Source organism: Pelodiscus sinensis, chromosome 14 (assembly GCF_052426305.1).
Source record: "Pelodiscus sinensis isolate ZL-2025 chromosome 14, ASM5242630v1, whole genome shotgun sequence".
NCBI lineage: Eukaryota > Metazoa > Chordata > Testudines > Trionychidae > Pelodiscus > Pelodiscus sinensis.
The window spans coordinates 46,392,700-46,403,797 of record NC_143065.1 but is presented as its reverse complement, the minus strand read 5'-3'; the positions used below and the strand labels follow the sequence as shown (position 1 = coordinate 46,403,797).

At 62.4% G+C, this 11,098-nt stretch overlaps 1 protein-coding gene across 1 annotated transcript; it reads left to right on the top strand.

Moving 5' to 3' along the window:
• The first annotated feature begins 372 nt into the window (after nt 1-372).
• LOC149523619 (uncharacterized) lies at nt 373-2,039 on the top strand. The gene is made up of 2 exons (XM_089782105.1): nt 373-1,134; nt 1,330-2,039. Exons 1-2 carry the CDS (start codon nt 585-587, stop codon nt 1,896-1,898), a joined length of 1,119 nt encoding a protein of 372 aa, XP_089638231.1. The 5' UTR covers nt 373-584; the 3' UTR covers nt 1,899-2,039.
• Nucleotides 2,040-11,098: the final 9,059 nt, after the last annotated feature.

The window sequence follows — 11,098 nt, the reverse complement described above, 5'->3', positions numbered from 1 at the left end:
CAGAGACTCACCCAGGCGTGGAGGGTTGGAGCGGCCCCCCCGACCCCGAAGGGGAGGCGCCCCTGACCAGCCTACAGGGGGGAGACTGGGTAAGGAAGATGCTTCTCTTCCATGCATGGACTCAACCAGCACCAGGCACCGGGGAGCGGCGCGCGGGCTCTGCAGTGATCACATCTCTACAGCTCCCTCTCTGAGGGTATGTCTACACTACAAAGTTAGTTCGAACTAACGGACGTTAGTTCGAACTAACTTTAATAGGTGCTACACTAGCGCTCCGCTAGTTCGAATTTGAATCGAACTAGCGGAGCGCTTAGTTCGAACTAGGTAAACCTCATTTTACGAGGACTAACGCCTAGTTCGAACTAGCTAGTTCGAACTAAGGGCTGTGTAGCCCTTTAGTTCGAACTAGTGGGAGGCTAAGGCTTCCCAGGTTTCCCTGGTGGCCACTCTGGCCAACACCAGGGAAACTCTATTGCCCCCCTCCCGGCCCCGGAGCCCTTAAAGGGCCACGGGCTGGCTACTCACTTTGTGCCAGTTGCAAGGCTGCCAGCACCCGTGCCTGCACAGCCTGCACCTGCCACACAATGAGCCAGCCATCCGAGGGCTCCCAGCCCTCCACTGCTCCCCACGACCAGCCTGGCGGCTCCCAGGAGCCTGCCCGGGGGCGCAAAAGGCGGGCGCCCGCCTGGTCAAGTGCGGAGATCGTGGACCTCATCGAGGTTTGGGGGGAAGCCTCCAATGTCCACGATCTCCGCACTAGCCACCGGAATGCGGCCGTCTATGGACGCATGGCTGCCAGCCTGGCCGCCAGGGGCCACCAGCGCAGCCGGGAGCAGGTGCGCTGCAAGATTAAAGACTTGCGGCAGTCCTACTCCCGGGCCTGCCTGCCAGGGGCTGACCCGGAGGCCTGCCCCCACTTCCATGCCCTGGACCGCCTCCTGGGGGCTCATGCCGTCCCTGCCCCCCGGGACGTGATTGACCCCGGGGCAGAGGGACCGCTCCTGGACACCGAGGAGGAGCAAGAGGGCTCTGAGAGCCAGGAGCCTGCTGCCAGCCTTCCCAGGACCCGGGACCCCCGAGGCACCCCACAGAGCCGCTCGCCTGCATCATCAGAGGCCGGGGAGGCGTCCACCTGTGAGTACCCTCGTGTTCCCCTTATGTGTACGGGGGGCTGGGGCGAGAGGGAGCCCCGGGACCGTGCGCCTGGGCCTTGCCCACCACGGAGCAGCAGCTGGGGATCCTGCAGGGGCCCTGGCCTTGCAGAGGGGAGCTGGGTTTCACACACCTGGGCCCCTGGGGTCATTGACCGCTGGTCTTCTTGCACCACAGCTGCAGCACCGGGGACTGCAGGGCGCACCACACCGCCTGCAGCAGCCGCCCGCGCCCGGGCAAGCAGGACAGCCAGGAACCAGGAGGACTACCAGAGGCGGCATCTCCGGTTCCTGGACCGACAGCTCCGTCTCCAGGACCACTGGGTCCAGGAGGACCTCAGGCTGCGCCAGAGGAGTCTGGAGGCCCTGGAGGAGCAGGGCCGTGCCCTGCGAGGCCACCTCCAGAGCCTGCTAGACCGCTTTCCATTTCCTCCTCCCCCTGCTCCCCCTCTTGCTCCCCCTCTTGCTCCCCCTGCTCCCCCTCTTGCTCCCCCTCTTGCTCCTCCTGCTCCCCCTCTTGCTCCTCCTGCTCCCCCTCTTGCTCCCCCTCTTGCTCCTCCTGCTCCCCCTCTTGCTCCTCCTGCTCCCCCTCTTGCTCCTCCTGCTCCTCCTGCTCCTCCTGCTTCCGCTCCTGCTTCCTCCACACCCCCTGTCCTCTCTGCCCCCCCCTCCACAACCATTCCCCACCGACGCCCCCGGACCCGCAGTGTGGCGAGACGGGAGAGGCACCCAGACTCCCACCCCTGAGCTTTCCTTTCCCTTCCTCCCTTCCCTCCCCTCCCCTTCCAGCTCCCTCGTCCCAGGTTTCCCCCTCCCTTCTCCCACCTTCATTCCTCCCTCCCCCACCCCAGTTCTGTGAAATAAACAGACGTTTTTGTTGGAAAAACAGGTGTCTTTATTTGACAGTAGGTAGGGAGGGGAAAGGGGAAGGGGGGGGTAGGGTGGAAGAAGGCCCCGGTGGGGCATGCAGGGAGAGGTCAGTCCTCCTCCTCCTCCACCTGGAAGCTCTCCCGCAGGGCTTCCCGGATCCGGATGGCCCCCCGCTGGGCTTCCCGGACGGCGGCGGTGCGGGGCTGACCGTAGTGTCCAGCCATGCGGTCAGCCTCAGCCATCCAGGCTGGCAAGAAAGCCTCCCCCTTCCGCTCACACAAATTGTGGAGCACACAACATGCCGCCACCACGGGAGGGATGTTGTGCTCGGCCAGGTCCAGACGGGTGAGGAGGCATCGAAAGCGGGCTTTCAGTCGCCCGAAGGCCCCCTCCACCACGATGCGGGCCCTGCTCAGCCTGTTATTGAAGGCCTGGCGGGAGGGATTGAGGTGTCCCGTGTAGGGCTTCATGAGCCAGGGCTGCAGTGGGTAGGCGGCATCCCCCACCAGGCAGACGGGCATGTCCACGTCCCCGACCCTGATGTGGCGGTCGGGGAAGAAGGTCCCGTCCTGCAGCCGCTGGCACACGGAGGAGTTCCGGTACACCCGGGCGTCGTGTGCTTTGCCGGACCAGCCCACATTTATGTCCGTCAACTGTCCCCGGTGGTCACACACGGCCTGCAGGATGACGGAGAAGTACCCCTTGCGGTTCACGTACCGGGACGCCTGGTGTTCCGGGGCACGGATGGGGATGTGCGTCCCGTCGATGGCCCCCCCGCAGTTGGGGAAGCCGAGGGCGCCGAATCCCCGGATGACGGCATCCGGGTCGGCGAGGCGGACCACCCTGCGGAGCAGCACCCGGTTGATGGCCTTGACCACCTGCGGAGAGAGACACAGCAAAGCGTCAATCAGTGGGGCGCCCGGGTGGCTGGGAGCGTGCGTGCCCTGGCAGTGCCCCGCGCCCCACTCCCGGAAGCAACCCCCCTGGCGGCGTGTAGTACGGCCGGGACAGCCCGACCCCTCCGGTGCGGGGCGCTTTCGCCTCCTCCCGCCCCCCCCTTTGTCCCTGGGGCGGCCCATCCCCTCCTCGCAGCCCCCCTCCCCCCCGGCTCGGTGGCCGACGAGCGCCGTACCTGCATGAGCACTGCTCCGACAGTGGATCTCCCCACGCCGAACTGGTTCCCGACGGATCGGTAGCTGTCCGGCGTGGAGAGCTTCCAGAGGGCGATGGCCACCCGCTTCTGGAGGGGGATGGCGGGCCTCATGCGAGTGTCCCTTCTTTGCAGGGCAGGGGCGAGCCACTCGCAGAGCTCCAGGAAGGTGTCCCTCCTCATCCTAAAGTTCTGGGTCCACTGTCGGTCGTCCCAGCGCTCCAGGACGATGCGGTCCCACCAGTCGCTGCTGGTGTCCAGACGCCAGATGCGGCGGGGCACACCGGTGCCGGGGCGCCGCCGCGGCTCCTCCACGGCCCCCAGGGCGGCCAGGCGGAGAGGCAGGGGGCTGACGTTCCCCAGGTGGTGCCAGGCAGCCTCGAGCCATTGCTGGCAGGCTTGCAGCAGCAAGTCCAGAACGTGCACCAGAAGGTGCAGGGCGAGCCGTGGCTCCATGTTGCCACCTGCGGCGGTCCCCCCCGAAGGGAAGCACCGACACAGACGGGCACAGAGACCGACGCTTTGCTGTCCCTCGGCGAGGTTGGCAAGCAAGCAGGAAAAGCTGAGAACCGGCTGTCCAGGGGGGGTCCCTTTAAGCACGAGCCTCAGATAGCCTCAGACAGCAGCCACACAAAGCAACTGCTGACCTGATGCCCTGCCAGAACCGGTTTCAGCTGCCCTTAAATGCCCCCCTGCGTCCAATCAGTGTGGACGCGCTAGTTCGAACTAGCAAAACGCTAGTTCGAACTAGTTTTTAGTTCTAGATGCGCTAGTTCGAACTAGCTTAGTTCGAATTAACTAATTCGAACTAAGTTAGTTCGAACTAGCGCTGTAGTGTAGACGTACCCTTAGCGACTTGGCGTCTGTCGGCGTCTGTCTGCAAGTCCCTCTGTTCACGAACCCCCCGCACGCTAGGAGCCAAGAGCCCCAGAGTGAGCAGGCGGTTTCCTCTTCCCCTAACTTAAAGCAAAGTCGGGGTTTGGTTGTGCCAGGACAGGGAGTGTTTTCCAGAACATGCAAAGGGAGGGGCTGTTTGGAGGGACGTGACCCCTGGGGTCCAAATTCTTTCTTCCAAAGCACCTGGCACCTTAGCTCCTGTGTTAGGAGCCGGGCGTGTGGGGCTTCCCAGTGTAGTACCGGGCAGGGAAGCCATTTGGCAGGCAGAGAGCGGGTCCTTCACCCAGGTTTGGTACGTTTCTGCGACATGGGACGGCCCCGGACAGACCTGCTCAGCCCCTCGCTCGGCTGCCCCCTGCCTCCTGACCTTCGCCCATGGGCTGAGCCATGTCCCCCTCCCCGGCGTGGACCCCAGGACGCTCGGCGAGCGGCGCCGACGTGCTCACCGGAGGCTGGTGGTGCTCGCCCAGCGGCGAAGGAGCAGCACTCGAGGGAGGCGCCCGTGGCCCCGCCACTGCCTGGAGCTTCACTTACTGCTGTGGGGGGGCCGGTACAAACCTGTAGCTCGGGCCACGATGGCCACGCTGGGCCGGGGTTCAAGTGAAACTGCTGCAGCCTGAAACCCGGTGGGACGGGCCAGTCGGAGCTGCCTTTGGCTCTGGCTGCCGCCCGAGGCCGGCGAGACGCCCGGCAGAAGTCGCGGGGGAGGGAGCCAGGAGGCGCGTGGATGCCAAGCAAGGCGGCGAAGCAGGTTTGTGCAACCCCCTGCAAGCGGGAACCGCAGGGCAGCGCCCAGGGACTTACCGCGGACCCGCCGGGGCAGCAGGCGCCAGCGTGGGCACCGAGACCGGGGCTGAATTCCGAGCGCTGCCCCCCCGGGTCCTGGCGGGACTTTGGCCAAGTCACGTCACCTCCCCCCCCAGCGGGGTCACTGGCCCCCCTTGTCTGGCGGGGCTGGGGCGCTCGGAGCTGCCCCGCGTGAAGGGCCCGGGCGGCTCTCCCCGCCAGGAGCCGCGCCAGCAGGAGGGTGCCAAGGGAGGCCTACGCGCAGCTAGCGTGGCTGCATTAAACAGCCAAAGGGACGGTCCCAGCAGCACCCGGGGGAAGCCAGCGAGGGTTAGAAGTATCCACACTGGCTCCGGAGAGCTGAACATAGCCCCCCCCACGAGGTGTACCGGTAGTTCGGAATAGGAACCTAGTCTGAACTACCTAGTTCGAGCCCCGTGTAGCCGCGCTGCACGGGGTTCGAACCAGCGGGGTTTTAAAAATGGCGGCTCCCCGCTTATGCAAATGAAGCCCGGGAAATTCAAATCCCGGGCTTCATTTGCAAGCGTGGTATGCATACATTACCCTCCTGGTTCGAACTAGCGGGGTAGTGTAGACAGACCCTTATAGAGACTCAGAAGGAAATAAGCTTTCAGGTGACACCTCACATGGCCCCCTTTGTGCCAACGTTTGGGGCAAACGCCCCCCCATGGGTACAGCCGTGATCTGGCTGCTCCCCTCAGAATCCAGTACCCTGATATCAGCGGCTGGAGGGTCCCCAGCTCCCGTGGGAGATGATGGCACTCGGCAGCGCGTGCTCGCCATCACCACTCGGCTAGTGCAAGGTGGAGCGTTTTGTCCTTTCTGGTCTCCCCAGAGTCTGCTGGCGGGGGAGGAGTCTGCTGCCCTTGCCCCGGGTGGGTCTGTGCGCTCTCCATCTCCCCTTGCCTGCATCCATCGCCCCAGGGCCGGCCCAGGCAGGGCAGCGTGGTGCCCGTGTGAGTCCTCCTGGCAGTACCGTCAACCTCTCCACGGGAAGTTGCCCCTTTCCCCAACCCCCCCCCCCCTTGGTCCTCAGCCCCAGTGCTGAGCATGGGGGTGGGGTGGCAGAGAGGAAATCTGAAGCCAGAGGCAAGGAAAGCATTGAGTACTTCAGCTTTCCCCGCATCATCTGTCCTCAAGTCAAGAAATCCCATCGCTCCGGCCCGGCTGGCAGGACCGGGACCTGTGGGCTGGCAGCTGCAACGCGGGCGGGGGCAGAGACTGGGGGTCTCTTCTCAGCTCTTCCCACTTTGCCTGTGCTCCTCCGAGCAGCTGGGGGGTGGCCGTGTGCTGGCCACGTGCCTGGAGAGCTCCAGGCAGAAGGTCGTGGAGACTTGTGGTTGGTTACCTGACAGCCCCCTCCCAGGGCCTGGCACATCCCTGCAGGGCCCCTGTGGAGTCTGCACCCCCCTTGCCAGGCTGGGCCCAGAACCGAGAACTTGGCCCGGCCGTGAGGGCATGCGGGGACAAATCGGTATTACAGCCCCTGTGCGAAGGCCCGGGCTGAGCTGGGAGAGCACTGCCAGGCACACCCCAGCCCACACCCCAGCACTGCCAGGCACACCCCAGCCCACACCCCAGCACTGCCAGGCACAGCCCAGCCCACACCCCAGCCCCCATCCCAGCACTGCCAGGCACACCCCAGCCCGCACCCCAGCACTGCCAGGCACACCCCAGCCCCCACCCCCGCACTGCCAGGCACACCCCAGCCCCCACCCCAGCACTGCCAGGCACACCCCAGCCCGCACCCCAGCACTGCCAGGCACACCCCAGCCCCCACCCCAGCCCCCAACCCCGCACTGCCAGGCACACCCCAGCCCCCACCCCAGCACTGCCAGGCACACCCCAGCCCCCACCCCAGCACTGCCAGGCACACCCCAGCCCCCACCCCATCCCCCAACCCCGCACTGCCAGGCACACCCCAGCCCCCACCCCAGCCCACACCCCAGCACTGCCAGGCACACCCCAGCCCCCACCCCAGCCCCCACCCCAGCACTGCCAGGCACACCCCAGCCCACACCCCAGCACTGCCAGGCACACCCCAGCACTGCCAGGCACACCCCAGCACTGCCAGGCACACCCCAGCACTGCCAGGCACACCCCAGCCCCCACCCCAGCACTGCCAGGCACAGCCCAGCCCACACCCCAGCACTGCCAGGCACAGCCCAGCCCACACCCCAGCCCGCACCCCAGCACTGCCAGGCACAGCCCAGCCCGCACCCCAGCACTGCCAGGCACAGCCCAGCCCACACCCCAGCACTGCCAGGCACACCCCAGCACTGCCAGGCACAGCCCAGCCCACACCCCAGCACTGCCAGGCACACCCCAGCACTGCCAGGCACAGCCCAGCCCGCACCCCAGCACTGCCAGGCACAGCCCAGCCCACACCCCAGCTCGCACCCCAGCACTGCCAGGCACACCCCAGCCCGCACCCCAGCACTGCCAGGCACACCCCAGCCTGCACCCCAGCACTGCCAGGCACACCCCAGCCCACACCCCAGCACTGCCAGGCACAGCCCAGCCCACACCCCAGCCCGCACCCCAGCACTACCAGGCACAGCCCAGCACTGCCAGGCACACCCCAGCCCGCACCCCAGCACTGCCAGGCACACCCCAGCCCACACCCCAGCACTGCCAGGCACAGCCCAGCCCGCATCCCAGCACTGCCAGGCACAGCCCAGCCCACACCCCAGCCCGCACCCCAGCACTGCCAGGCACACCCCAGCACTGCCAGGCACACCCCAGCCCGCACCCCAGCACTGCCAGGCACACCCCAGCACTGCCAGGCACACCCCAGCCTGCACCCCAGCACTGCCAGGCACACCCCAGCCTGCACCCCAGCACTGCCAGGCACACCCCAGCACTGCCAGGCACACCCCAGCCCGCACCCCAGCACTGCCAGGCACACCCCAGCACTGCCAGACACACCCCAGCACTGCCAGGCACACCCCAGCCCGCACCCCAGCACTGCCAGGCACACCCCAGCACTGCCAGGCACACCCCAGCCCGCACCCCAGCACTGCCAGGCACACCCCAGCACTGCCAGGCACACCCCAGCACCGCCAGGCACACCCCAGCCCGCACCCCAGCACTGCCAGGCACACCCCAGCACTGCCAGGCACACCCCAGCCCGCTGGAAGTCTGGTTTCCAAGCTCTCTGCAAAGCCACACGCCCCAGACCCTAGAAATCAGCTGGCTGCGTGGCCAGGCGGCTCTCTCCTTTCCAATCAGCCCGTTTACGGAGCAGACCTGGCAGAGAACAGGGCGGGGCCTCCCTCCAGCTCCGCCCCCACGCATATGAAGAAGGCTCTGTTAAATGCCAGGGGGAAACCCAGGCCCAGCAGGAAACCAGCAGTAGCTCATAGCAGGAAGTCGTTTCAGGGCTTGCTGCTAGAGCCCTGTGGTGTGGTGCCAACCCGGACCAGACACTGCCCGTTTCCCTTGCAGCTCACATCGCACGTTCTAACTGAAAGGCTCCAGCAGAGCCCTGGTCTCTGATGTGCAAATCGGTGCCGGGGCTCCTCCAGCCAAGCAGCCCTTTCCAGGCTCGGCGGGGGGGTCAACAAACGCTTGGTGGCCAACAGGAGCTGACGGTGGCCTGACGATGGTGCAGGAGGCAGGAAGGGCGTAAGGCCGGCTCCGCTCCGATCCTTGGGCTGCTGTCTAGCCCCCTTCCTGCCTTTCCTCTGCACAGCTCCGGCCCCCTTGCCCTGCGTGCCAGGCAGCAAGGGGGGATTGTCAGAGGCTGGGAGGAGACTTCCAAGGGGCCTGCTTCCCACAGGCTGTGGCCAGCGGCAGTGGGGAGATGCCACGTAAGCCCCTCAAGACCGCGACCAGTCGAGGGCATCACCGAATTCCGGCCAGGGAGCAGGGAGCTGGGCCAAAGGGGATTCTTGATTATAGAATGACTATGAGCCGCCATTGTGACATGGCCGTGAAAAAGGCTAATACGATCTTGGGATGTATTAGGCAAGGTATTTCCAGTAGGGATAAGGAGGTGTTAGTGCCGTTATACAAGGCATTGGGGAGACCCCATTTGGAATACTGTGTGCAGTTCTGGTCTCCCATGTTTAAGAAGGATGAATTCAAACTGGAACAGGTACAAAGAAGGGCCACTAGGATGATCCGAGGAATGGAAAACCTGTCTTATGAAAGGAGACTCAAGGAGCTTGGCTTGTTTACCTTAACCAAAAGAAGGCTGAGGGGGGACATGATTGCTCTCTTTAAATATATTAGAGGGATAAATACCAGGGAGGGAGAGGAATTATTTAAGCTTAATACCAATGTGGACACAAGAACAAATGGATATAAGCTGGCTAGTAGGAAGTTTAGACTTGAGATTAGACGAAGGTTTCTAACCATTAGAGGAGTGAGGTTCTGGAACAGCCTTCCAAGGGAAGTAGTGGGGGCAAAAGATCTATCTGGCTTCAAGATTAAACTAGATGGGTTTATGAAGGGGATGGTTTGATGAGATAACATGATCTTGGTATCTAATTGACCATTCATTATCAGTGGGAAATAGGTCAATGGAGGGATGATAGGAGTTACTATAGAGAACTTTCTGGGTCTCTGGCTGGTGAGTCTTGCCCACATGCTCAGGGTTTAGCTGATCGCCATATCTGGGGTCGGGAAGGAATTTTCCTCCAGGGTAGATTGGCAGAGGCCCTGGGGTTTTTTGCATTCCTCTGTAGCATGGGGCACAGATCACAGCTGGAGGATTCTCTGCATCTTGGGGTCTTCAAAGTATTTGAAGGTTTCCGTATCTGAGATATAGGTGAGAGGATTATTCTAGGAGGGGTGGGTGAGATTCTGTGGCCTGCACTGTGCAGGGGGTCAGACTAGATGATCATAATGGTCCCTTCTGACCTTGGAGTCTATGAGTCTTTGGTGGCTTGTGTTGGATGAGGTGGGTGGTTGCAGCCTGATTCACAGCGGACCAGGGTTTCCACTGTGGAAAGTGCCCCCCGCCCCCCCCCCGGGTCTCAGCCCGACCCCTGCAGGCCCGGAGAGACTCACAGTGGGGCTGAGCTCTGCCCTCGCCCACCAGGTGCTGGTTGGCAGGTCCCTATGGCCTCCTAGTGCTAGTCTGCTCTGTAGAGGGAGGCCCTCCGGCGCCAGGGGCCCCTTGGGCAAGCCTAGCCCGGCGGGGTCTGGAGCAGCCCCCTGCACGGCCGGGTGAGAGTTTCCTTCCACACCCGCCTCCCCGCACTGCGTCAGCCGCTTTCCCTGCCCGCTCGGGATGCGAGAGGGAGCCGCTGGCATAAATTACCAGGTTGTCATGCCGAGCGCTGAAATCCCAGGGAATAGTTTAGCAGTTCAAAGGGCTGTTGGAATAATTTAGCAGCGCCCCGGCACCGTGAAGACGCTTGCCGCTTCAAGCACGTCAGCGAAGCCGCAATTTCAGTCCTTCCTTTTTATCCCATGATAACTTACTTTACTTAAGAGCCTTTGGTGAGGGACCTAGTCAAAGGCTTTCTGGAAATCTAAGTGCACTGTATCCACCGGATCCCCCTTGCCCACATGTTTGTTGACCCCATCAAAGAACTCTAGGAAGGCATGATTTCTCTTTACAGAAATCATGTTGACTTTTCCCCCAACAAATTGTGTTCATCTACGTGTCTGATAATTTTATTCTTTACTATGGTTTCAACTAATTTGCCCAGCACTGATGTTAGACTTACCAATCTGTAATTTCCAGGATCATCTCTCAACCCCTTTTAAAATATTGGTGTAACATTAGCTATCTTCCAGTCATTAGGTACAGAAGCTGAATTAAAGGGTAGGTTACAAACCACAGTTCATAGTTCCGCAATTTCCCATTTGAGATCTTTCAGAACTCTTGGGTGAACGCATCTGGGCCCGGTGACTTGTTAGTGTTAGTTTATCAATTTGTTCCAAAACCTCCTCTAATGGCACCTCAATCGGGGACAATTCCTCAGATTTGTCACCTAAAAAGACTGGCTCAGGTTTGGGAATCTCCCCAACATTCTCAGCCGTGAAGACAAAGCAAAGAATTCATTTAGTTTCTCCACAATGACCTTATTGTCTTTGAGTGCTCCTTTAGCATCTCGATCGTCCAAGGGCCCCACTGGTTGTTTAGCCAGCTTCCTGCTTCTGATGTACTTAAACATTTTGCTATTACTTTTTGAGGTTTTGGCTAGCTGATCTTCAAAGTCCTTTTCTTATTATATTGTTACACTTAATTTTACAAAGTTTATGGTCC

Coding starts and splice junctions, on each gene's coding strand:
- LOC149523619 (XM_089782105.1), top strand. CDS start 585: ATGAGCCAGCCATCCGAGGGCTCCCAGCCCTCCACTGCTCCCCACGAC. Junction 1,135..1,329: donor GGCCGGGGAGGCGTCCACCT/GTGAGTACCCTC, acceptor CTTGCACCACAG/CTGCAGCACCGGGGACTGCA.